Raw genomic sequence first — 27,456 nt, forward strand, 5'->3', positions numbered from 1 at the left:
ATATAAATAGGTCGACACACAGTCACAGACACCACAGTCGAATTTCCTCTCTGGTTGGAAGTCACTTTGAGTTACACTTCCACTGACTTTCCTCCAGTTTTCCAAGTTTTCTTCTGTTGAAGATTGACAAGAGGCAAGCTCAAGGTCAGCAGTCGTGATTTTCAAAGTTTGCGGTGAGTAGCTTTTCTGTGCGTAAAATATATACTCACACGTATTCAAAACGTGAAGACATCATAAGCGCATTATTGCGCATCAAGTTGGATGCCGTATTTGTTTTCATGTCTTGAAATATGTACACAACACTAAAAAACTATGATACACGATTTCAGCAAGTGGAAATTTTACGGCGCAAGTGATATATTATCATTTAATTTCTGTACTGAAACAATGTTTGATCAATGCACTTTGCATAGATGGGTATCTTTGTGCACCTATCAATGTCTTCTACCGGGAGGGGGGGGGAATATGAGCCCAATTGGGAGAATTTAACATTGAAGCCATGTCAAATTCCCCGCCGCAAACGGGCTTCAAAAGTATGTCAAATATCCTAAGGTGGGATAAAGTATAGGCTATATTTTTTAGATAATTGAGGAATTTACATCAATTAAATTTAACTCTACCATTTAGCGGCATTATCAAATCCCCCCACTGCTGCCGGGGGTATCGTGGCGATCAAATTCCCCTGTCCCGGGATACGATTTATGATCACTTGAATTTTTCCCTGTTGCCCCGTGCCCCCACCCCCGTTGGTGGAAAACCGTGAAAAGGGCGTCATTCGAGAGATCGGGAATTGAATGCCGTGCACTGGGGTGAGCAAGACTTACAGAGGTAACAAGCAAAATATGGCTCATACTGAAATACCCTCTCAGACTAGGATTACTGGATAATAAGCACTGGATATGAAATAACTGCAAGAATAAGTCTATGCTGTATCCCTCCAATGACGGTAAAGATTATAGTGAAGGGAAAACCCCTAGTCAGAATGTCGTGAATCTTTGCGGTATCCCATGGTTAAGGTGTTAGCAAACTTTGAACTTGAAGGGAAAAAAACCAAAACAGGATGTCATGAAATCATGACTGTTTCTATTAAAATGTCTGGTTTTCCGAGAAATGCAACGACAGTGAAATTGTTACATCACTAAGAACCATTTCTTTTGTTATTGTGGCTTTTCCATAGTGAACGTAATATGAACACATTGAGGGCATTACATCACCATCAGTCCTTCAAAAGTCACGTGACTTTGTGCACCGCATCATTTGCAATAGCGATCGATCAATGTGCGTTGCATTTAAAGGTATACAGTCACCTGTATTCTAAATATGCCCATATATGGTCAAAGGGGCGTTCCTTGGCATTCAAAATGCCCATGTGAGGGCGCTGGTTTTAAAAAGCGGCCACCCGCTTAAAATCTGTGATTGTTAGATTTTCTCTTTCCATGGTAACTGTGGCAAAATTGGAACAGGTGACAGTATACCTTCAAGCTTATAATACGATTTTCATATCCATTCAATCCGGGTTTTGTTTTTAAACTTTAGTTTCAACGTAAAACACTTATTCTTGGACCAAGAGTAAATTTGCAGATTTGTATCTTATCATTACAATATTAATGGTAATAATTAGTCAAGAATTGTGAGTGTGTTGGATCTGGGCAGCAGAATTATCACGTGATCTGTTTGTACGTTCAATATTAAGGGAATCCGCCTCGGGGACAGATATTCGGACTCTCAAATTTGTGCAATTCTCTTCATATCTACCACTTGTGGGGGCTCATTTTAAAGCTCTTGGGTAAGAAAAATGTTTTACCGTCTCAATTTTTGATAATTGTGTACTTTAAGGCATATTTCTTCTCTGACAGTTTTTTCGGACACTATAGTTTTACAGTACATTTCATGTCTTCTCTTTAGTGGACTTCTATTGAAGAAAATTAAATAAATGAAATTTTCACCTTGTTGCTTTTGTGGATATTGATAATGTGATGTTCCCCATGAAGCTAACACAGCTTTAACGGCGGCCATTTTCATTTCAAGTATCGGTGATTTCTTTCCCAAATTTAAAGCTGATAAAATGTTACGTGTAGACACTTGATATTTATTCTTTATAATAAAAAGAATATCTTCAATTTTCATGAAGGATAGATAAAGTGAAGGTTTAGAACCGTCCAGTTTCGTAGCGGAAATAAACAAACGAATAAAAACGAATTAAGATTCATTTCATCACTTTCTGTGCCGACATGCTTCTAAAAGCTGATGAAAGTGTCTTTTTTTCTGTGAAATGCTGATGTTTTCAAAACACTTCCTTTTGTATTTCTAAATATATCGAGAGCTCTTCGAATTCGTAGAAAAGAGGAAGGCTATTATAAACGCGTTCATCTGTCGTGCAAGTAAACTGTCGGTTGAATATTCGTGCACACCCTGGGAGCAACGATCGGATCACGTGATAGACTGTGACGTCATCATATCATCCCAATCCGAATTGAGTATCTAGGTGCATGTGTGTGTTTTGAGTCCTAACAATGACTGTTGTTTCTTTGAGAACAAGCCGTGTGTTCCTTGTTTTAAAGTTAGTTAGTCTTCGGGTCAATTACAAAAATACCAATGTCTTCCTTCGCTGGGAAAGAGATAAACAGAATGTTTAAAACTGTTGACCAATTTCATCGGTAGCCTGTTTACCGGAGGTTGACCGGAGGTTGATGTTAACTCCAGCTTCAAGTTGGAAGATAACTCACCCTGTTTTGTCAATATTTTCTGTCCTTTAATATTTTCCAACTTATCTGTATTTACTTAAGGCTGTTATCTATAAAGTCATTCATTATAATATGTTGCTTTGGAAACTATTACATTGTACACTCAGAGGACAAAAGTAGAGTTGTTGGAGAGTTGGAAGTTAACGCTTCGCCGTTGCTGTTTTGTAATTTAGATCTAAAGTGGTGCTCACAATCGACAAATGGTGTGTTGTGTTGGCATCAGTTAGGATCCCAGACCGGTACCTCACTCAGAGACCGTAGAGAAAGATTGCACAACACAGGACCTTGAACTTGTTCCTCGAATGTATGACAAAATGTTATACCATCCTTTCTTAACATCACCCTCGCAGCTTGAGACCGGCTCCTTGTTGTGAATCATATGTCGTTTGTCTGTCTTCATGGCCTATAAAGCTGCATTTCTTTCTTTTTCGCAGGGTCAAAAGTTCGAAGATCCAGCATTCCTCTCAATGGAATCGTATTCAGCATTCGTCTTCCTCCTGCTCACAACACTGTCGTGTTTTCCCGGATGCAGCCTTAGCGAAGGTAGGCTCATGTTACGGAAACAGGAAGTAACGCGGAGTGATATTGTTTCCGCGTCGATTTTGTGCAGTAAATAAACCCCATGAAACTAGTTCAACTGTAATACTGTTCGGTAGTTCACGCCTCGAAAAAGAAAGATTTAAAACTTTGTTTGAACTTTCCTTAAGCAAGCTCTCAACCATTGTCTTTCAAAATAAATAATATAAATGTGGATCACCACGCAAACTATGGTAATAGAGAGACAAATTACCGAATATTTAAAGGTATACAGTCACCTGTAATCTAAATATGCCCATATATGGTCAAAGGAGCGTTCCTTGTATTCAAAATGCTCGTGTGAGGGCGCTGTTTTTAGAAAAGCGGCCACTGTGATTGATTTTCTCTCTCCATGGTAACTGCTTCAAAATTGGAACAGGTGACAGTATGCCTTTAAGTAATAATGTATCGGTCCATAATTGACGAAAGCAAACTTTGCAGGACATAACGTATGAGGCGAAGCCGAGTACTTCATGGAATGCAAAGTTTGATTAAGTCTACTATTGGCCGGGAGGGACTAGGAGGCGTATTATTGCTATTATTTTATAATTTTAGCGATGCCAGTGAATTTGTAGATGTGAAAAACATCTGGGGCCACAATGCTGGATAATCGGATATATTATCAGTAATAACCTTGGGGATGACATCACAACATCGACCGGTATTGATAATGTTATATTATAATTACTGAAATCTGAAATTCAAAATGGCTGTCATCTCTGTGTTATCTCTACTAGAATGGGGAAAACAGAATTGTGAATAAGCTTCAAAGTTTGCCCACACAAGTGGTAGGCCAAAAAGAATATTGTGAAAATTTGAGAGTCCGAATGTCTGTCCCCGACGCGCGTTCTAATTTAGATGTTGTCATAGAAACTACACGTGACATCATGAAACACAAACACCTATTTTGAAAGTCTTCTTCCAGGGTAGAACATAAGCAATATGATTATCAACAGATCATAGAAAATTGAATAATCGCCAAGCGCGTGGCTCTCTCACGAGATAAAAGCATGACCTTTCACCTCTAAGCCGTAACAACGCCAAGAGAAGTCATACATCGCTCCCAGATACCCCGTGGCCACTTTAGTGTTGATCAAGCCTGTCTGGTACAAGCAGAAATTCTGTCTGCAGAAGGGTGATAAAACGGTTACTTTACACTGTATCAGTGGTGATAATGATCCTACTATCCTACCCCCACGCTGATTAGCCTGAAATTACGAAGTGATTATAAATACGCTGTATACAAATGATGTTGACCACAGCATTTGCTCTATCAGTATTTAGTTTCAGCTAAAACTCATGTGTTTCAAATGCAGTCAGTGTTACAGAACATCACACATTTTGTGCCCATTTCAATATTGCAGTGAATGAATACCAACGATACTATAGCCTGTATCGTAAGTGTCGTGTTCAGACATTGTTCAGACGCAGGAATTGAGAAAATGCCACTTTGAAAATGTTAGCAATTAAATTACAGACATCGCCCGTCTTGACTGCAAAACTTTCGAAATAAACATTCACTTGCACTAAGCCATGTTTCTTTCCTACAAACCGAATAAACTTACTCCAGTTTCACTTGGTACGGAAAGGTAAGAGTAAAGTACAGTCGGGTAGCGTTTTACATGTACATGTATTCACATGTGTGTAACCATGAACGACACTTTTCTCATCCCGGTTGAAGGGAACCTGTCCTGATACATGTATATCTCTTCCAAACTTTTCTGGCTCCCTCCACGCTTATCTTACTGTAAAACGGTCGCTTGCTTGTTATTTTGTAGCTCCTCGTGGTACCTCGCTAGTTGCCACCACAATGTTTTATATTTTGAACAATCAAGCTGCCCACGTCCTTACTGAAGGATTTTCCCGTATGATATTCGCGACCGTTGTTATTGATGTTACATGTAATTGTCGGAGTGCAGACTTACAGTCTATAGTGCAGTGTTGTGATCGATTTGAATTGGGCAGGCGAGACATTTTAGTAGAACGTTATCTCAATCCTAACAGTGGGGTGCCGATAGTGAACCTTACATTTATTACACCGACCACCACTTTGTTTCGTTTATACAAACAGAATTTCTGCTTGCACCAGACAGGCTTAATCAACACTAAAGTGGCCACGGGTGTATGCTTTAGCGTGACAAAGGTTGGTTCAAATTTCACGTCACGTCGCAGTGAGACGCATTGACGTAGAAAAGTCCATAACATTTTTTTGTCAAAACAGTATACTACATTATTTGGCATCATATTCTTTGATTTTAAGCTTAGATCCTGCTGACTACAGTAATTTTGTGGTTGAAATTATTGTTCCCTTTTAGTTGCAACTGTCAACTCATCCTTAAAGGGGCAATCGTTAATCCCTGGTTCTCGCATTAGTCTTTATTGGCATTGACTGTTTATGTGATTGTAGTCCTTCGTTCTCCTTGAAAGATGTGTACCGCCAGTAAATTTGCTCAGAGATAAAGCTGATAAAGAATCTGCCCCTGTAATCACCATGTAGGCATGTCAACGTTGTGGCAGTGGGTAACGTTTTCTTAAAGGTATACTGTCACCTGTTCCAATTTTGCCACAGTTACCATGGAAAAAGAAAATCTAACCAATCACAGATTTTAAGAGGGTGGCCGCTTTTTAAAAACAACGCCCTCACATTGGCATTTTGAATACCAAGGAACGCCCCTTTGACCATATATGGGCATATTTAGATTACAGGTGACTGTATACCTTTATAGCACCCATGTGCGACTTTCTCGCTTAAACCGTCGACTTTATGTCGATGACAAGCCTTCAGGGACCACATGTTAGCTTCATACCCGGATCATGGATTTTAACTTAATGAACCAAAACGTTAATGCTCTTTTAAATGGACAAAACCGCTCTTTTGTGACCATTACGTGATACTGTGTCAAGAAAACATGTAATACTTGCGTTTAAGGTAGAACGCACCTCGAGGACAGATATTCGGACTCTCAAACTTTTACAACTGATTCTTTCTGTTCTACCACTTGTGAAGGATTCATTTTGAAGCCCTTTGAATAAGAAAACCTTTATTATTTTAGTGTTTTGGAAATCGACAAATTTATTTTTCTCCATACTGTTAACACAGGGATGGTGGCCATTTTGAATGTCAAATATCGGTAAATCTTGCGTATATAAAGTGAATGGCTCAAAGATTACCTGGGGAAAATTTGAGCAAAAGTTTAAATCTTTCACTTTCAAGGCGCATACTACCTTAGGTCACTCAGCGTACATAATGACGGCGGTACACACAGCTATACAAGTGTCAAAAATTACACAGTATTTTAGCTTGTCAGCTCACCCGGTACACGTGAAAAGTGGATTGTTATAGTTGACTCTGAATCCACACCAACATCAAAAATTAATCTACTAACTTTGGCAAAAGAATGCCAAATAACAATTTGAATGCTCTTGAACTCGCATGTTGCCTTTTGTTGCAATCATCTACTTATAGAATGTGGGCGACCGAAGATTCCTGCGAATGGTGTCATCCTCTATCTGACAGCAGACGGACCTCAAAGAGCAACGTTTCCGGAACATTACACCATCCTCTTTGCGTGTAAGAAGGGATTTCGACTAATTGGCTCACGTGACCGCCACTGCTTGCCGTCTGGCAGGTGGATTGGTTCCACTCCAACATGTCAAGGTATGACGACCGGCCCGCTGCTGCTGGCCGGTAATATATAAGTAATTTTGTCTGTCAAGATCGTACATATTTGCGACTTGATTTACTCTCTCTCTCTCTCTCTCTCTCTCTCTCTCTCTCTCTCTCTCTCTCTCTCTCTCTCTCTCTCTCTCTCTCTCTCTCTCTCTCTCTCCAAACGTAGCTTTGACATTTTGGTACCTTTGATATATTCCAGCACTTCCCTGTAGACGGCCCCGACCTCCAAACGACGGGTATATTCCCAATTATCGTCGCTCTTTCCGTGCCGATAGTAAAATTGAATTCAAGTGCAACCCTGGATTCGCCGTTGAGGGCGCAAGGTTTTCAACATGCCTCCCTGGACAACGATGGAGTAATCCCACTCCCAACTGCACAGGTAAAACAACGACCCTTAATTTTCAAGATGTAAGTCCTGGGCGTGTCAAATTTCATGGGAAAACTAAGTATCCGACAGCCACCTGTATAAAGAAACATCGTGATAATATTCACAGAATTACGAAATAACAAAATGAGATTATTATATTGAAATAATATCTACTTGTAAGATCTTAATGATATTATTGAAGCATTTCAAAGTCGTTTATTCACGCTACTATATGTCATTCTGAATTCCAGTTGATACAGTCCGTGCACATCGTGGTGTTAAGTTATTATCGAGTCATTTTAGAATTAAAATTAACACTTCTTCGATTGCGCATCTCGTTTTGGTCGTTATATATCGGCACGTCAGAAGGAAGTAAAAATCTCGTAAAAAAACAAGATCCGGGTTCGCGAATAAATGCCTGTTAGTAGTATAGACGATTGGTTGTTATCGTGCTGTCCCTTTTATCAGTCAGCAAAACGAAAGCGAAATAGTGTGACTCTAGGAGTAATTATGTGTCACGGTTTTTCTGCTCTCTGCTCTCAATCCCAATACGTTTCATTTTTTCCCGAACTAGTCAGCGTGACTTGCCCTGACCCAGATATGATGATAGAGGGCAGTAGTCTCACAGATGGCATACTGCAGTACCGCGCTGTTCCGAACGACACGCGGTCATTGAACTCCGTCTACGTGGTTGGCAGTCGACTGGCGTTTTCCTGCATCACTGGGTACAGGCTGGATGGCAGTAACAACTTGACTTGCTTAGAGAATGGGACATGGTCAAAGGAGATGCCGGACTGTGAAGGTACTTGTAAAAACTTTGATGTTGATTAATTTTAATTAACAATATTGGTATCCAATTCTTTTGTAATTTGTTTCCCGAATACCTAAATTATTCTTGGTCATGAAAGGGGGTGCTTTTAACTTTCCTTGAGAAAGATTTGACCAAAGTTTCGAACATATATTTTCGAGGCGCGTTGTGTCATCACGGACAAACCCAAACGAAACGAATCAAGTGCTTAATTATTAAGGTAGAATGCACACCGAGGAGAGATATTCGGACTCTCAACTTTAATTTTTCCTGCTCTACTGCAAGTATGGGGGAGGGGGGAGGGGCTCATTTTAAAGCTCTTGGGGTAAGAAAAGTTTTCACCATCCCGGTTTTTCAAAAATCGTAAATTGTATTTTTCCCCATAGAGCTAAAACAGGGATGGCGGTCATTTTCAATTTCAAATATCGGTTAATGTTAAAATAGGTAGTTTGTTTCTCTTGTTCAAAACCTTTCATAGTGACCTCTGATTTTTGCATTTGAATCGGCAAAATATGATTGAATGTTTCACTTAAGAAAGTTTGAGCAAAAGTTTAAGTCTTTCAATTTCGAGGCACATTTATACTTTGTCACGTTTAGGTGTTTGAGAAAAGTAGGAATATTTGCTTTGTCACGGCGCCTTTACCCTATTCGTCGTGATGTCTGAGGATAAACATGGAGTTTTTCCTCCCCTCAGATTTCGGCTGCTCGCCACTCGTTGAAAACATTGCCCATGGAAATTCGACGTCCGAAAATAGACTGTACGGCCACGATGAAATGATCCGCTATCGCTGTAAGCCTGGATACGACATCAGAGGAGACAGATGGAGACTCTGCAATGGCTACTATGGGGAATGGACAGGACGAACTCCATCTTGTGAGGGTATGTATGTATGTATGTATGTATGTATGTATGTATGTATGTATGTATGTATGTATGTATGTATGTATGTATGTATGTATGTATGTATGTATGTATGTATGTATGTATGTATGTATGTATGCATGCATGCATGCATGCATGCATGCATGCATGCATGCATGCATGCATGCATGCATGCATGCATGCATGCATGCATGCATGTATGTATGTATGTATGTATGTATGTATGTATCTATGTATCTAGTATCTATGTATGTATCTATTTATGTATCTATGTATGTTCTGAGCTCATTTATGTTTTGTCTCTTTATTCTCACGCTAATAGAAATTCGATGCCCAGACCCTGGCCACCCAGAAAGTGGCAGACGTCTCGGAAATTCCTTCCATCTCGGTGACGTCATCAATTTCAAGTGTTACAGTGGATATCGTCTGCTGGGCTCTGCGAGTCGCACATGCATGGCCAATGGGCGATGGAACGGCACGCTCTCTGTGTGTGACAGCGGAGGTATGTCCATTTATACAATGATATAATGTAAGGGCAGGCAAAACTCTCAGTATGGTGGGTTGGCTGTCAAATTTGTTTTAACGGACGCTTTTTCATCATTAGCAGGCAAAGGAGGTTTTCCCCTTGCCTAGGGCATAGTTAAATAATAACACATGAGAAGGAGGGCAATATCACGATTTATTGCCTGCCCAAGGGATGGTGGTCATGATCGAAATATTGATGATGCCCGAGCCGTAGGCGAGGGCATCATCAATATTTCGATCATGACCACCAGCCCGAGGGCAGGCAAAAAATCGTGATATTGCCCTAGCTCTCATGTGTTATTATTTTTATTACACCGAACAAGCAAACATGCAAAGAAACAAAAACATAAAGACTTCTTCGAGTACAGTTCGCCTTCTGAGTCCGGACCTCAGCGTAAAATGTTGTCAGTGCCGAGTCTAGGGTTGCCGCTAAAGTTTGCCGATCTCCTCGGTGGCGTATCCAAATTTGTTGCTTGCATAGTCGCTGAACACAGAAATTGCATTCATTGTTGCCATTTTCGTTCGTTTGCTGTTTACTTGCATCAAAATATCGTCTAACTGTGCCGGTGACAGCTCTGCATGACGTTTCGCAGCCATAAGTTGCCGACTGCAAAGTACAACAAGCGAACGACAATTTGTTTTGCGCAGAAAGGAAGCGCAGTAAGTAAAATGACGTCATCCATGTAATATCAAATGCAGAGGGCATCATCAAGTTCGCAGAGGGCATCATCACATTCGCAGAGGGCATCATCACGTTCTTTTACATGTCACGTGAGTCGTCTTTAACCAATGGCAGTGCACGCTGAATGAGTGAGGTGTAATAGTATTTGATGGCACGTTCTTGGTCACCCCGAGAGAAAACCCGGGTAAAACAAAAGAGCATCCGTCCGATGTCGTTTAGTTGTATAACTTGCCTTTGTCTTTCATGTCCAACTAACAAGACAGTAAACACTGCTTGGTTCATCATAATTCTTGTCTCCTGACTGTACCCTACTGTATAGGAAATGCAAAAAAAATCACAGTACAGCCAGACTGAAAATTGTTCACTTTCTTTTGTTTTCTTGTGAAATGTTCAATTAAGAGAGTAATACTGTTTATAAATAGTGATTCATGATAAAAGATAGGACACTTTATCACAAATTAATGTCCCATTCCCGAGTACTAGCAATGCCATACACAGTAATTTTGAGTGATGTCATTTCTTTATCAACCTCCCGTGTTTCTTCGTTCCCGTGATGCATTGCAGAGACGGACTGTCCCAACCCGGGGATACCGATCAATGGGCGGAAGAGTGGGCGCAGCTATAACTACGGAAGCACTGTCCGGTTCTATTGTAACCATGGTTACTACCCTATCGGCGCGCCAGAGCGCGATTGTCTGAGTGACGGAACATGGTCCGGCGAAGAATTCTTCTGTGAAGGTAAGGTTCAACTCACATAATTGGAAACTGTACAATTAGGAAAAAATACGAGGCATAAAAATGTTTAGTATATGATAACTGGCAGTGAGAAGGAAGTATGGCAAATTTGGAGACTGTCTCAGATTGTTGCAGAAGTTCGAAACGCAAAATTTTGGGAAAGTTATACTGAATTCGATTTGTGGGCGTAACTTTCGCACTTGTACCAGTAACAGCACATTTTTTCCTAAAATTTTATCGCCTCTCTTTCACAGATCCACATAGCTACGATGACATAAATACGGCCAGTATAAAACTATACAGCCAAGTTGATGCCCTGCGACTGTCGTCTTTTAATCCAAACAGACCGGTACTACGTGGCAGGACGATCAGCTTCGTCCAAGGGAGAGCCACCTACATCTACTTTGCTTTCGACGCCTCCGGAAGTGTCGGTCCCGAAAATTTCCGAACAGCTATCGAGTTCGCCAAGAAGCTTGTCATGCAGGTTTGAAATCTTACCTCAAATAAAGATTTATCGTTTATGCCAACTTTTATCCGATATCGCCGCGTTTCTTCCAACAACAACGTGAAAAAATCTAATTCCAAGTATAAAGGTTGTATATTTACATATCATTTGAGCATGCGCGAGATTTGATTTCATCGCGTCTGTTGGCATACTGTACGGTTATGGTCACATTTCATTTTACAAATGTTCGAATTGTGTATACTCAGTGTATCGGAAGGTTTTCCGTATACTTGTGCTATGCAATCGACCAACTGCTACAGAATATCTTCACTTTTGCGCGACAATAAGCGGCCGAGTTTAATAGAGGGTGGGAAACTGGGAACTGTACCTTAAAACATGAATCTTGTCTCCGTTTTTCGGACTCAAACTCCGCAAGAGCTGGATGGTCGTAAATTTCGAAAATTTGTTCGAAAATTAAAAGCAAGATAACTTAAATTTCGAAATTTGTCGTCAGATTGACTCGCTCGGAAACCGCCATGTCATGGCCCTGTCTGTAACATAATTGCGTGTAAACATGAATATCAGGATCTGCTCGGCTTAAAGGGACAAAGTCGGCCATTTTTCATGAATTTTGTTTGATACAAGATACTACTTATATTGTTTGACATGTTGAAAGATACTGAATGAATGGGTGACCATGCGTATATTCGACCCCGGTTTTAGACAAATTAACTGAAACCATCGCGAAAATGAATTAATGGTCATGACCATTAATTCATTTTCGCGAAATGAATTAATGGTCATGACCATTAATTCATTTACGCGATGGTTTCATGTTCAAATTAATTCATTTACGCGATGGTTTCATGTTCAAATTAACTGAAACCATCGCGAAAATGATTAATGGTCATGACCATTAATTCATTTTCGCGATGGTTTCATGTATCGTGTCTAAAACCGGGGTCGAATATATGCATGGTCACCCATTCATTCAATATCTTTCAACATGTCAAACAATATAAGTCGTATCTGGTATCAAACAAAATTCATGAAAAATGGCCGACTTTGTCGGCTTAAGTGACGAGCCACTGCCTTCAAATATGGCGTTGGTCTGGCAACAAGCCAAGGATTCAAAGCGATGCCATGAGTTTTGTTTCTTTAACAGGTCGGTGTTTCTGGCGGGCCTTACGGAACTCGTATCGGCGCTCTCTCGTTTGCGTCCAATACCATCAACCATTTCGGCGCTTCCGACGATTTCTTTGATTTAACAATAGAGGGCGTGACTGCTGAGTTGGATAAAATAAAATACGAAGGTAAAACTATTTGATTCTTGTTTTTTTTTCCTAATTTGTACATGTACGTCTATGTGAAAGTATGCAATGGCCATAACTTTCAGTTCAAAACGTTTGATTTGTCAGAATTTGTCTTTCTGTCAGTCCCATGTGCTTTTACTTCTCAATAAAGCCTCAATATTTCCAAACAAGATTCAAATTTTGTCCTCCTAACTTTTGAAGGCACTCGGTTTCCCGAAATGTGCTTGTGAACGTATACAAAAGACGCATGTTGTATTCACTTACGGAACGTTTGTAAAGCCGCGTACCGTTGTTGGCGCTCCTATTTTGTGAGGCAAAAAGTAAAATTCTGTGATTGACTGCTAAAAAGGGACCGAATATCTTTAATGCTTTAATGACCTGATAGCGCACTTACCCAATGGGTGTCATGTGGTCATTGCAAAAAAATATTATTTTCCCACAGTCGAGCACGTCATTCGTTCTCACAAGCATGAACTTTTTGTATGAATTGGAAAGATCTGAGTATGATAACCATGGTCTGTCGTGCGCTAATGTTGGCATCAATTTAAACAGTTCGCCTATAATGATCTCTCTCACCAGATCACGAACAAAAACGTGGGACCGCTACGAGGCAAGCCTTGAGATATTTCAGAGAAGTAGTGATCCCACAAGACATGATGTCTCTTCAAGACAGCAATGCCAAGAAAGTTCTATTTCTTATTACTGACGGTGGGTTGTTTCTTGAAGTTGATCGACTTCATCTGCTAAGTCTTTGCGTCTGACCACTCAATTATACATACACGCAGCATTTACCTGCTAACTCTTCGATCCATTCATATGATGCACCCACAGAGTACCTATCCACCCATGCACACAATCGCGCATCCATCCCACACCCGTCCACCCACCCACCCATCCATCCATCCATCCATCCACCAACCACTAATCCATCCATCTACCTATCCACCAACCACTCATCCACCCAGCCATCCATTCATCCTTTAATCCACCCATCCATCCCCTATCACTTCGCCCATTACGAAGGAAAGCGTAATATTTATTGTCACATCTAGAATGTAAAATTTTTTATTGACGGTCTGATCGCTTGCCGCAATGTCGAATTTTAGTTCCTTGAACTGTGCCGCCACCCGTCAAGCTCAAAATATAGCCTTTTTGCCCTAAACGGGACGATTCAGAATTTACTTCCAGAGGGGGGGGGGGGGAGATTTTCTATTTTCTCGTGATTTTTCCATGGCCCATTTTTTTCCATGGCCCCCCTAGTAAATTATAGAAAAAATCTATGGCCCCCCCTCATCTTTCCTGTTTTTTTTCCATGCCCCCCCTAATATATACATGCATGCTTATACATTATAGACATATCCAGTCTAACAAGTTGCAGGAATTGTAGTGGACATTTAATCGATGATATAACAAATCATTTCAGGGTTATATGACTATAAAAAGAATGATTTGCAGGGACTGCAAGTGGCACACTTTTGGAAGGGTAGCAATAAACATATCTGGTTGTAAATTTCTGAAGAAAAGTTAATTACTAAATATGAATACTTTTTCGTTATGTCTCACTGATACATATGATGCACACAAAGACAAGCAAAGATGTCAGTTAGAAATGGTGAACAGAAAATCAGAGGAGCAGATAATTGGCAAAGTGATATATATCTTGAAGTTTAATGGTACATCTCATTTGCAGATATCCAGATATTTCTGGAAAGTGAGATGTACATGTACATGCACACGTTCAGCATACATTTTCATTGATGATGCTGAATATTTGCAGACTCACGGTGAAAGTTTTAAACATTAGGAATTAAAATTGGTGAAAGCCAACTTGTTTTTAATTTTCTCTTTTTTTCTAATTTGGTTGTCATAAACCAAGTTGCTGCCACTGAAAGCAACAATGCTGAGGAATATTTTAGAACATTTCTTGAACAAAACACTTATCCAAAACATGAATTCACATGTTATTCTGCTCATTCCATTCACAATCCAATGTTCATATTAAAATGCAGATAACCCTGTGTAAGTCAAAATTCACATTTGTGAGCAGTATTTTTCAAAATTGACTGAGCATTCATATTTCAAATTTTTTTAACAAACTTTAATTTTAAAATAGTCATGATGCGCATGTTTTCAGATGACACGAAACAATACATGTTAATTTTTTTTTTTTTGCCTTTTCTGCCAGCCGCCACTGTGAAATCTTTGATTATACATATCAGAACGAATGGGACACAAAAGTATTAGCATCAATACACAATGTGTAAGCCTATCCACATTTTTCCTAGCCTCATACACACTGAGATCACTTCTTGGACTACAGCAAATTTCATGTGTACACAATATTTCAACAATCCGACACCATAGCATTGGTGCAGTGCCACATGATCTTCTGGATGCACATACAGGATTATTGGAAAATCAATCCTTTTGTGAATTTTTCACCATATATTTTTGACAGTAATTCATAATATTTTTATTTTCAACATTAAAACCTATTCGTTGTGGTTTGTATTGACACGCTAAATACTGGACATTTCATAACGCTTCAGGGAGGAGAACAAGATACTGCAGTAGATGCATAAAACAAACCACTGTGAATATTACCGAATTTGGCAGCTAAAGGAGTTTAACTAAACATGTTGAGTTTATCTGTCACCCAGGTAGCGTCTACGGTGCTCTTTTGTAGAGATCAGAAATTCTGGGCAAATATTGAATTGATGTTTTTTTTTCCTTGGCCCCCCCTTAAAGATTGTGGTATTTTTGTCTGCCCCCCCCTAAATTTTCTTGGGAAAAATGGGTGGCCCCCCCTGAAAATCCTCCAACCCCCCTGGAAGTAAATTCTGAATCGTCCCTAAACGGTATGTTTTTTGTCTGCAGTGTGCATTAGTCAAACCAATTTTCGAATTGCGAAAGACTAAGCCAGTGGTGAAAATTTTCTTACACAAAGAGCTTTAGGATTAACCCTCACAAGTAGTATATCAAAAAAGAATTGTAAAAGTTGAGAGGCTGAATATCTGTCCCCGAGGCACTTAACTCTGAAGGGAGAATAAATGTTTTTATTTTCAAAAGCAAGCCGGTGAAAAATTTAGTTACTCCTTGGGCTTAAAAATGAACTTCCAAAAATGACAGACCCAAAATATATTGTACAAGTTTAAGAGTCCGAATATCTGTCCCCGAGGAATGTACTACCTGATTGATTATAATCACCAGATATGAACTGAAAATGCTCACGTGTTTCATTATGTGCAAGTTTGAACCTTTGCTACATGCTTTGCTACATTTAAAGTGTTATGATCAACACAATGAATTTCACCACAGATCAATTCTAAAGGTCATTAAGTATTCAAATATGTAATTAGCTGAAATAAAATAATTAATTTCTTTGAGTACTGTCATTGTATCACAAAATAGCATGTGTAATTACCTTTGGTCAAGTCCTTCAAGCTCTATATGCCAAACCGTGAAAGCTTGTTAGCTATTTATGCAAATTATGAATTAGCTGACATGAAAATGCAAAATGACTTTCAATACTGTTATAACTGGTATAATGATCAATGTACACAGCATGTTTCGCCAAATTTTATCAAGTAAATGCCAGTATATATCCCTAATTTGGAAGGTTCATTAAATATGCATATTGGGAATTGGCTGAAAAAAATGTCAAATGACTTTCAATAATCTTGTATCATAGTATCTTTAATGTACATAGCAAGTTTTGCCAACTTTGGTCAAGTCAAAACAGATAAATATCGCTAATAAATGCGGGATATCGGACCGCAGGCGGGCGAAGATTGCATTATAAGCGCGCCAACCCAAACTCACTGCATGGACATCACATTTACGAAATCGAAGTCCAAAGTCAACTACGTCATTGTTAGAATAAGAGAGGTTTTCCATCACACGGGAGCATACCACCACAAATTTTGCACAGATGGCGTTGCACTGGCATTGAAAAAGGGTGCATGGGAGCATGGGAACGCGGGCAGTTTCCCTCGCTATGGGTAGGAAATGCATTGAGCAAGACACACTTCCGGGTTCGCAAAAAACGAGGATCCCATTTACGGGGCGCTCAAATATAACTATTTGCTGTGATACATAGCAGAGGCGTATATGTTTGTGATGCTGAGAATAACATCAGTAAATAAATGCCGGGTTTTAAAAGTTGACGTTTTTTGCGATGAAACAGACTTCTGAAGGTAGCTCGCTTGGGGAACACGTCATCCCGGCCGCTGTCCGCTTTGACCCCAGTAATTCACACTGGTTTGGTCGGCCCCAGGTACCCAAGTCACTTCGACCCCGTCACACTTTTGCCTACATGTCCACGGAGACGATTCAACATGTTCCACAACAAAGCCAAGACAAAAATTGAAAATATCAATAAAATGGCTTCACAAAGGCTGAAATACACGATACTCGATGAAGTATGAAGTTTATGAAATGAAATCAAAATTGACAACACAAGTGTTTGTCTCGGGTAATACCACTTGACAGTTGAACAATTCTACAGACTGTTTTTTCCATACAGTGCAGTATTTGTCAGTGACAAATTAATCTTTGCAATACATTTTTTTGCGATGAGCTGGAAATTTGATTAATATCGAGTTAATGTACATAAATATTCCGTTATTTACTGGGACACGTTTATTTTCTCGATCCGCTATCTGCGGACTACGTGCTGAAGTACATTGACTGTTCATGTCAACGATCGTTTCTCCCTCTGCAGAGTTTCTGTATCCCGTTCAACAACGCTGTACCTCGATCACACGATAGTGACGCTATGTAGCTGTGCAGTATTGAAACTTATCATAAAATGGCCACCTCGTCTAACAGTAACACGTATTGTCGGGATTATCGTACGGAAAAAAGACTGCCAAAGTAAGACTTATGAATCTTCATCAGAATTGAACACATCATGATTGTACACGAGTATCAACCGTGAATGCACGTTGAGCTCGGCAGTTACACAAGCATGGTACGCTACATGCATAGCCCTACGAGTATGCCGACAGTGTCCGGCTTGGGCTACGCCGCCTACCGGAGGTGGGAGGCGGCGTAGCCAAAGCCGGACACTCTCGTCATACTCGTAGGGCTAGCTACATGCACTGCCGCGATGCCGATCGTATGCATTCCAAGGCCTATCCCGGAATTTGTTTCACAAACAACCTCAAAGGAGAGCAAACATACTTCTATGGACAATGACGAACACGTTTCTTGGCGAAGCAAAATCAAAACAGTGCAGAAGTACATGAAGTAGGTCATGGCCTTGGACTCTGTGCACGAACCTGATTGGACACTTCAATACCTTTGACCCAAAGTTATTATTCATCAGCACTTCCATGCCATGAGGCAAGGTAGAGAACGTATGTACTCATTTCTGGCGATCGAACAGCGAGGGAAACAATCTTTTACCAAGGATAAAGCTAATTTGCTAAACGATATTTTATCTTGAATAGTGAGTTGAATGAGTAATAAAATATCATATTTTTAATGTTCAATACGAGGTTGAAACACGGAGGGACCGTGGTTGAAACCAGAGCTATCCAGCTGTTAGCCCTGCGTACGATGCTGTGTGTTCCGCTACAGCTAATAGCCTCGCTCACCACAGCCCTGCAAAGACCCGTACGTAGAGTTGGTGACTTCAAATCCATTTTTTGCTCACGTGTGAACACGTGAGCATATGTCGCAGCGATGTCTGTCTGTCTGTCTGTCTGTCTGTCTGTCTGTCTGTCTGTCTGTTGGTCCATTTTCTCAAAAACGGCTGAACGTATTTCAGTCAAATTTGGTAGACATCTTCAGAATTCAAATGGCTAGAACTGAAAAGGTTTTGGTGGGCGTGGCTTGGATATTAATGAAGTTATGAAAGTTTTAATTTTTCTGTTACGCCGCGTATGACAAGTGAAAACAATCGACTGTTTGAGGGCGCTGTGAAATGTGCTTGTCCAGGTTGGCTACAGCTGGATAGCACTGGTTTCAACCACGGTCCCTCCGTGTTTCAACCTCGTATTGAACATTAAAAATATGATATTTTATTACTCATTCAACTCACTATTCAAGATAAAATATCGTTTAGCAAATTAGCTTTATCCTTGGTAATTGATTGTTTCCCTCGCTGTTCGATCGCCAGAAATGAGTACATACGTTCTCTACCTAGCCTCATGGCATGGAAGTGCTGATGAATAATAACTTTGGGTCAAAGGTATTGAAGTGTCCAATCAGGTTCGTGCACAGAGTCCAAGGCCATGACCTACTTCATGTACTTCTGCACTGTTTTGATTTTGCTTCGCCAAGAAACGTATTCGTCATTGTCCATAGAAGTATGTTTGCTCTCCTTTGAGGTTGTTTGTGAAACAAATCCGGGATAGGCCTTGGAATGCATACGATCGGCATCGCGGCAGTGCATGTAGCTAGCCCTACGAGTATGACGAGAGTGTCCGGCTTTGGCTACGCCGCCTCCCACCTCCGGTAGGCGGCGTAGCCAAAGCCGGACACTGTCGCCATACTCGTAGGGCTATGCATGTAGCGTACCATGCTTGTGTAACTGCCGAGCTCAACGTGCATTCACGGTTGATACTCGTGTACAATCATGATGTGTTCAATTCTGATGAAGATTCATAAGTCTTACTTTTGCAGTCTTTTTTCCGTACGATAATCCCGACAATACGTGTTACTGTTAGACGAGGTGGCCATTTTATGATAAGTTTCAATACTGCACAGCTACATAGCGTCACTATCGTGTGATCGAGGTACAGCGTTGTTGAACGGGATACAGAAACTCTGCAGAGGGAGAAACGATCGTTGACATGAACAGTCAATGTACTTCAGCACGTAGTCCGCAGATAGCGGATCGAGAAAATAAAAGTGTCCCAGTAAATAACGGAATATTTATGTACATTAACTCGATATTAATCAAATTTCCAGCTCATCGCAAAAAAATGTATTGCAAAGATTAATTTGTCACTGACAAATACTGCACTGTATGGAAAAAACAACTTCAAGTGGTATTACCCGAGACAAACACTTGTGTTGTCAATTTTGATTTCATTTCATAAACTTCATACTTCATCGAGTATCGTTTATTTCAGCCTTTGTGAAGCCATTTTATTGATATTTTCAATTTTTGTCTTGGCTTTGTTGTGGAACATGTTGAATCGTCTCCGTGGACATGTAGGCAAAAGTGTGACGGGGTCGAAGTGACTTGGGTACCTGGGGCCGACCAAAACCAGTGTGAATTACTGGGGTCAAAGCGGACAGCGGCCGGGATGACGTGTTCCCCAAGCGAGCTACCTTCAGAAGTCTGTTTCATCGCAAAAAACGTCAACTTTAAAACCCGTCATTTATTTACTGATGTTTTCTCAGCATCACAAACATATACGCCTCTGCTATGTATCACAGCAAATAGTTATATTTGAGCGCCCCGTAAATGGGATCCTCGTTTTTTTGCGAACCCGGAAGTGTGTCTTGCTCAATGCATTTCCTACCCAGCGAGGGAAACTGCCCGCGTTCCCATGCTCCCATGCACCCTTTTTCAATGCCAGTGCAACGCCATCTGTGCAAAATTTGTGGTGGTATGCTCCCGTGTGATGGAAAACCTCTCTTATTCTAACAATGACGTAGTTGACTTTGGACTTCGATTTCGTAAACGTGATGTCCATGCAGTGAGTTTGGGTGCGACGCGCTTATAATGCAATCTTCGCCCGCCTGCGGTCCGATATCCCGCATTTATTAGCGATATTTATCTGTTTTGACTTGACCAAAGTTGGCAAAACTTGCTGTGTACATTAAAGATACTATGATACAAGATTATTGAAAGTCATTTGACATTTTTTTCAGCCAATTCCCAATATGCATATTTAATGAACCTTCCAAATTAGGGATATATACTGGCATTTACTTGATAAAATTTGGCGAAACATGCTGTGTACATTGATCATTATACCAGGTTATAACAGTATTGAAAGTCATTTTGCATTTTCATGTCAGCTAATTCATAATTTGCATAAATAGCTAACAAGCTTTCACGGTTTGGCATATAGAGCTTGAAGGACTTGACCAAAGGTAATTACACATGCTATATTGTGATACAATGACAGTACTCAAAGAAATTAATTATTTTTATTTCAGCTAATTACATATTTGAATACTTAATGACCTTTAGAATTGATCTGTGGTGAAATTCATTGTGTTGATCATAACACTTTAAATGTAGCAAAGCATGTAGCAAAGGTTCAAACTTGCACATAATGCAATGTATAATGAAACACGTGAGCATTTTCAGTTCATATCTGGTTGGACTTGACGTAAAAAGCCAAATTACTGCCGAAATTCAGCGTTCTTGGGCCCAAGTCGTATCCCTGCCTACCTCAGCTACTCGATCGCTTCCAAATGCCAGTCTTTTATTCTTTTTTCGTAAATAACCGTCGATGTCGGCAACTCTCTCGCTAGCCCTGCGTACGTACGCAGTGTACGCTGTGTTAGGAACGCACACAGGGAATTGTTTTCACTTGTCATACGCGCGTAACAGAAAAATTAAAACTTTCATAACTTCATTAATATCCAAGCCACGCCCACCAAAACCTTTTCAGTTCTAGCCATTTGAATTCTGAAGATGTCTACCAAATTTGACTGAAATACGTTCAGCCGTTTTGAGAAAATGGACCAACAGACAGACAGACAGACAGACAGACAGACAGACAGACAGACAGACAGACAGACATCGCTGCGACATATGCTCACGTGTTCACACGTGAGCAAAAAATGACATCTGTGGTCCAAAGAGGGCGCAATTTGGTAGCTTTAAGACTGACATACATTCCTCTTCACGTCTCACCTCTAAAAACCTTCAGGGGTATCGAATATGGGAGGCAGTCCGAAGGAGGAGGCGACCTTACTGAAGCGAAGTAATGATGTCGATATCCACTGCATCGGTATTGGTCCTAGAGTTCGCAAGCAACAGTTAGCCTTGCTTTCTTCGAGACCTATCAAGGATCACGTATTCTTAATCTCCGATTATGACCACCTGGAATGGCTGGTGCAGGCAATGATAGACGGAGTTAACATCGGTAAATTCTGAATAAAGTTATTCCTTAGGATAAATTCAGAACGCCAGTTACTTTGATAGATTGGTGCATACGTAGACTTACCTACCTACCTGCCTACCTGCCTGCCTACCTACCTACCTACCTACCTACATACATACATAGATACGTAGATACATAGATACATAGATAGATACATCCATACATACATACCCCCGGTACATACACACATACACACATACACACATACATACATACATACATACATACATACATACATACATACATACATACATACATACATACATACATACATACATACATACATACATACATACATACATACATACATACATACAGAATACAGACAGACAGACAGACAGAAAGATATGTGCTTTCACCTGTATGTACATGTATACCTAAGCACATGCATAATTGCTCTTGATAAAATGGATCTGCATTTCTTATCTTTCTTCTTCAGACTATTCACCATGTGGAAAGGGCGAAGGAGTCAGCTCTCAAACCAACGTCGTCCGTGGCAGAATAGCCGGAGGGTTTTCAGCAATGCCCAAGGCCTGGCCATGGCAGGCTGCAATATACAGCAATACGCCACCAGGGCAAAATCCCAGCTCCAGAGATGATAGGGTAAATACAAAATGGAATTCTATATCATAGCTTTAGAGTGAACAGCATTAGGACTCGAGGGGCGCAAGAATTTTAAGGTGGTACGCGCCTCGAAAGTGAAAGACTTAAACTTTTGATCTAACTTATTTCCTCAAGAGAAATTTAAACCATTCCCTTTACATATAGATAATGAAATCGGCGGTTATTTTCTGGACTCTCGAAATTCAAAATGGCCGCCATCCCTGTGGTAACTCTATATGGAAAAACAAAATATTCGTATTTAAAAAAAGTAAGCCGATTGAAACTTTGTTCACTCCGTGGTGTCAAAATGAGCCCCCATACCATGCACAAGTAATAGGTCAAAATTTAAGTGCTTTTTTGAGGTCAAAAGTTGTGCATGGGCTGGGTCAAAAGTCTACATTTTATCAATATAATTCGTTGTCAGAAATCTTTATGTGTCAGAAAGGGGATCTAAACTAATGGTAGAGCCCCCGTCCGAAAAAAATTACACAAATTTGGCAAAAAGCGCAATATTGTTCGTGCCGCATGGAATTCCCGAACCACAAAATGCAGTAATAAACACAGTGCGCACAAAGACAAAATCATTGGGATGTCTCTGGCGAGCCGTGCTATATGTAGTAGTTATAGACTTAAAATTGTGATATATGTAACGCTCTTCGTTCTCTTCGTCATCAGCACAAACTTTTCCTTTGTGGAGGCTCGCTCATCAGCAGGCGTTGGGTTCTGTCGGCAGCGCACTGTTTCTCTTCCAAAGACCCAAGGGATAGAAATACTGTTCACAATCTCTTACCACGAAATGTCCAAGTGAGACTGGGTAGGGACTTATGCATATCTTCTTTCCTGTGAGATCTCACTCATTTTACGGTATCTGCTTTGATAAAACAAACCAGACATGTAGCCCTCGGCATTCAAGATGATTTTCTCCGTCTGAAAGGCAAATTATATGTCAACTTTGAGATCTGAATCCAGTTGATAAAAAAGAAAATATTTTGCATTTAGGTTGCACGCGCTTCGAAAATAGAAGAATAAACTTTTACTCGATGAATCATTCAACCATTCTCTTACCATATCAAGAATAAAAATCAAGGGTCACTTGCAAAGTTTGAACCAGAATAACAAATTACCTGATATTTACCGATATTACCGATAACACTTTTTGTACAATCGTTGTCTTTGTTGGAAATCTAGGGATCACCGAACGACAGAAAGACGAAGACACACTTAAAGCACAGATCGTTCAAGTCGATCGTCTGATCATCCACGACGGGTTTGATACACTCAGCGGGCTTTATGACAATGACATCGCCCTACTGCGTCTCGCTCACGAAGTCGATCTCAATCAGTTTGTAAGGACCGTGTGTCTGCCTGACACCGACGAATTTGACCTACCGCGTAAGTAGTGACACTGTTAGACTTCATATGCCTCCTCACTTTCCCTATAGGATGAGAAAAATGACATCCCCCAAGACAGATCAGATGGCGTTCCCGAACTACATTTGTAACTAGAAAGTAAACAAAATAAACAAATAAGAAAAGACAACATGTCATTGCAATTATTATCAATTACAAGCCTTCTTCAGCGTCAAAACTCTCCCAGGTTTCGATTGCGCCCCACATTGACTCGGTCGTTCGCTCTGACGGAATTCGAAGTCATCAAAAGATTATTACACTGTTCACAGTAGTTACATTTTAGAATGCAGTAAAAGATATAACCAGCGTGTCTCACATATCTGTATCGGTATGATGCTTTCCTCTTCATGGAATGCTGTGCATTGAGTAGAGATCTGTCCATGAACACATCATAATAAGATACTGGCATGCGCCTCGAAATTAAACTTGCTCAAACTTTCAGTAAGGAAACTTTAATTCATGCCTTTCCTAGACCAGGCCAAAACGGGTAACCGTGCAAAGTTGGGTACTGAAGAACAATTATCAAAGTAATTTTACTTACACTTGGAATTCAATATGGCTGCTTCTATGCGGGGAAAATTAAGGGACCGTTCAGTTTTTACGGCCGGGGGGGCCCCGGCAAAATCCAGGGGGGGGGTCATCATAATTTTGGAATCCGCAAAGGGGGGGGGGTCATCGCTTTTTCACTGGTAGGAAAGGGGGGTCACCACATTTTCATAAACATAATACATAATACCAACAATAAAGTTTACTTTATGCCATGGCCATGATCGACCCTCTTTACCGGCGGGCCGCCTTCGGCGGCCCACTACAATAAATATACATTATGTATTACCCATGACCCTCTTAACGGGCAGACGCCTTTGGCGGCCCACTCCAATTAGGTTTACTTCATGCGATGGCCATGATCGACCCTCTTTACCGGCGGGCCGCCTGCGGCGGTCCACTACAATAAATTGACTTAATGTATACCCCATGGCAATCTTAATGGCCGCACGCCTTCAGCCCTGTCCAGTAAAGTTTACTTTATGCAATAGCCGTGATCGACCCTCTTTACCGGCGGGCCACCTTTGGTGGCCCACTAGAATAAAGTTGACTTTACGTAATGGCCCATGACCCTCTTAACCGGAGGGCTGCCTTTGGCGAACCACTCCAATAAAGTTTACTTTATACAATGTTCATGGACATAAGTTGTCTATGGAAATGAAGTTAAAAATTGCCTTACAGTCGTCCTAATTAACAGACGTTTCTATAGATGTGGCTGAGAAGTTTGTGCACTGGCATCTCTGAATAAAGTGCGCCACGTACCGTAGTTCAAATCCAAACCATGCGGGTAAATTTGACATATGGGTTTTGGTTATTTTTCGGGGGGGGGGGGGTCATCAAATTTTTCTTCTTACAAAGGGGGGGGGGTCATCTTTTTTTTTACGAAAAATGCAGGGGGGGTCTATATTTTTTTGAACACCGGCGACAAGATTTTGCCGCCCCCCCCCCCAGGCCGTAAAAACTGAACGCTCCCTAAATTGATCTGTATTATAATGAATATGTCATGATAATGATTATGATTATTATTCCAGTTAAACTGGTTGCTCCGAATCAGATTGGAACCGTGACTGGCTGGGGACACACCGGAGAACTACGTGAAAACTACGACCCATCAGAAGTGAGACACAGCCTCAAGTTGCATCAAGTTTCGGTTCCTTTTCGAGGGAGGGAAATTTGCGCCGACAGCATCCAGAATTCCGGTTACAATCCGGTGAACCTTTTCACCACCAACATGTTCTGTGCGGGCCACGGGAGAGTAGTCGGAAACGCAACCGTCGTGGCGGACGCGTGCCCCGGGGACTCAGGTGGGCCGATGGTACGGAAGTTACTCGATGCCAAGGATAGGTCGGACCGTTGGGTGCAGGTGGGCGTGGTCAGCTGGGGTCTTGGCTGCGCACGCGAAGACCACTATGGGTACTACACGCACGTGTCAAAGTTCACCGACTGGATCAGAGAGACAATCGGCGATACCGGCATCAATAATGCAGATGACGTGGACAAGTAGAGTTTTTGAAGACGACATTTTAGAAAAGATTTCAATTTTAAAACTTTAAAAGACTCGTACACTAAAAGTTACAATGCTGCCATTCAAACATTAACAAAAAAATATGCATGTCCATCAATGACTTGATCTTTATTATTTCATGAATAATAACCGAAATTTACGAATATGTACGTCGCTGAAGATATACTGATTTTTTTTTGTTCCAATGCTGCAGTATGCATACGATCGCGATAACTTTCAATATCTTCCTGTATATTTTATATTGAATACAGCTTCTCATCCGACTCAGAAATCATGTCGCAATGTCAACTGTTCAGCTCGTTAACAAAGCCTGTATGCGTGCACTGTTTTAATGTAATTGACTAGAATCGTCTGTCCACAATAGCACTGCATACCGTATACATCATTAGAAAGGCTCTGCACCGTATTTGAACAAGCTTTTGGGAGAAGAAAATATATTTGGCTGTCAGAGCTATTGTACTTGAAAATGAGGCAGTATGCGCCTCCGACCGGTGATTGTCTTGCCACAACAGAAATAAAAATCTGGGCCTACCGTTCAAACTTTGATAAGAGAAAAAAAAAACAACTAACATTTACCGATATTTGAAATTCAACATGGCCGCCGTCCCTGTGTTAAACTCTACGGGGAAAATGTTATTGAAAAACTAAGACGGTCCAAGAGCTTTAAAATGAACCCCCACAAGTGGTATATCAGAACATAATCATAAAAGTGAAAGAGTCAGAATATCTGTCCCCGAGGCGTATTCTACCTTAAAAGTGTGTTGAAGCGTTAGCCCCAACGTAAATTAACTTGAGCAATGTGAAATGATAACTGTTGAGAGTTTAGACAATTTTCTTCGGACTAAATTCCTATTGTCTACATGTACAGTAATGTTTGACATTTGACATCTTTTGCTCTGTATTTTTTCAAAATGTTATGTCAGGACCAGACTAGCCGCGATGGATTATTTCCATGTTGCTAAAAAGAATAAACTACTTCATCTGATGCAGTGCGATCTTTGTAATAATGATTTTTTTCCTTCCGTTGTCGGAATTTAAATAACACATATACAGGGCTATATTTCACATGATGACTTCAAGAGTAGTGCGAGAAACTTTTTTATAAACAGAGCATACCAATCAGAGAGAGAGAGAGAGAGAGAGAGAGAGAGAGAGAGAGAGAGAGAGAGAGAGAGCAAGCTAAACTTTAATGGCAGCACTTTATTATCAACTACGCCCTCAACGGCAGCGCGAACAGCCTGTACTCTCTTCAGAAGGTATGTCCCGTGAGAACTGCAGTATGATGATATCTATGGCAAAAACATCCGTTGATTGAACAGAAGAATCAAGCGATAAGTGAGTGTTACTTCTTTTCATAAAACTTTTGTAAAATGTAGGAAATGACTACTTGCAGGGGAGTTTCATTGAAGATCAGCGTAGGTGCGAACAACTTTCATGTGTCCTCCAAAAGAAGAAGATGAAGCAAAGATGAATGAATGAATGAACTTGAATGAATGAATGAATGAATGAATGAATGAATGAATGAATGAATGAATGAATGAATG

At 40.6% G+C, this 27,456-nt stretch overlaps 1 protein-coding gene across 1 annotated transcript; it reads left to right on the forward strand.

The window, feature by feature from the left end:
• Nucleotides 1-26,904, forward strand: LOC139117223 (complement factor B-like). Its single transcript, XM_070680168.1, has 16 exons — nt 1-173; nt 3,179-3,287; nt 6,787-6,978; nt 7,193-7,372; nt 7,935-8,162; nt 8,863-9,048; nt 9,374-9,553; nt 10,823-10,996; nt 11,248-11,477; nt 12,604-12,751; nt 13,331-13,459; nt 21,595-21,810; nt 22,268-22,431; nt 23,107-23,245; nt 23,620-23,823; nt 25,419-26,904. The coding sequence occupies exons 2-16, from the start codon at nt 3,212-3,214 to the stop codon at nt 25,889-25,891; spliced, it is 2,919 nt and encodes a 972-aa protein (XP_070536269.1). The 5' UTR covers nt 1-173; nt 3,179-3,211; the 3' UTR covers nt 25,892-26,904.
• The last annotated feature ends 552 nt before the right edge of the window (nt 26,905-27,456 follow it).

This window comes from Ptychodera flava, chromosome 2 (genome assembly GCF_041260155.1).
Source record: "Ptychodera flava strain L36383 chromosome 2, AS_Pfla_20210202, whole genome shotgun sequence".
Classification (NCBI taxonomy): domain Eukaryota; kingdom Metazoa; phylum Hemichordata; class Enteropneusta; family Ptychoderidae; genus Ptychodera; species Ptychodera flava.

Bases quoted from the DNA above. Each gene is read 5' to 3' on its own strand.
- LOC139117223 (XM_070680168.1), top strand. From the start codon at position 3,212: ATGGAATCGTATTCAGCATTCGTCTTCCTCCTGCTCACAACACTGTCG. The intron at 6,979-7,192 runs GTATGACGACCG...GATATATTCCAG, and splicing joins TTCCACTCCAACATGTCAAG to CACTTCCCTGTAGACGGCCC. The intron at 12,752-13,330 runs GTAAAACTATTT...CTCTCTCACCAG, and splicing joins GGATAAAATAAAATACGAAG to ATCACGAACAAAAACGTGGG.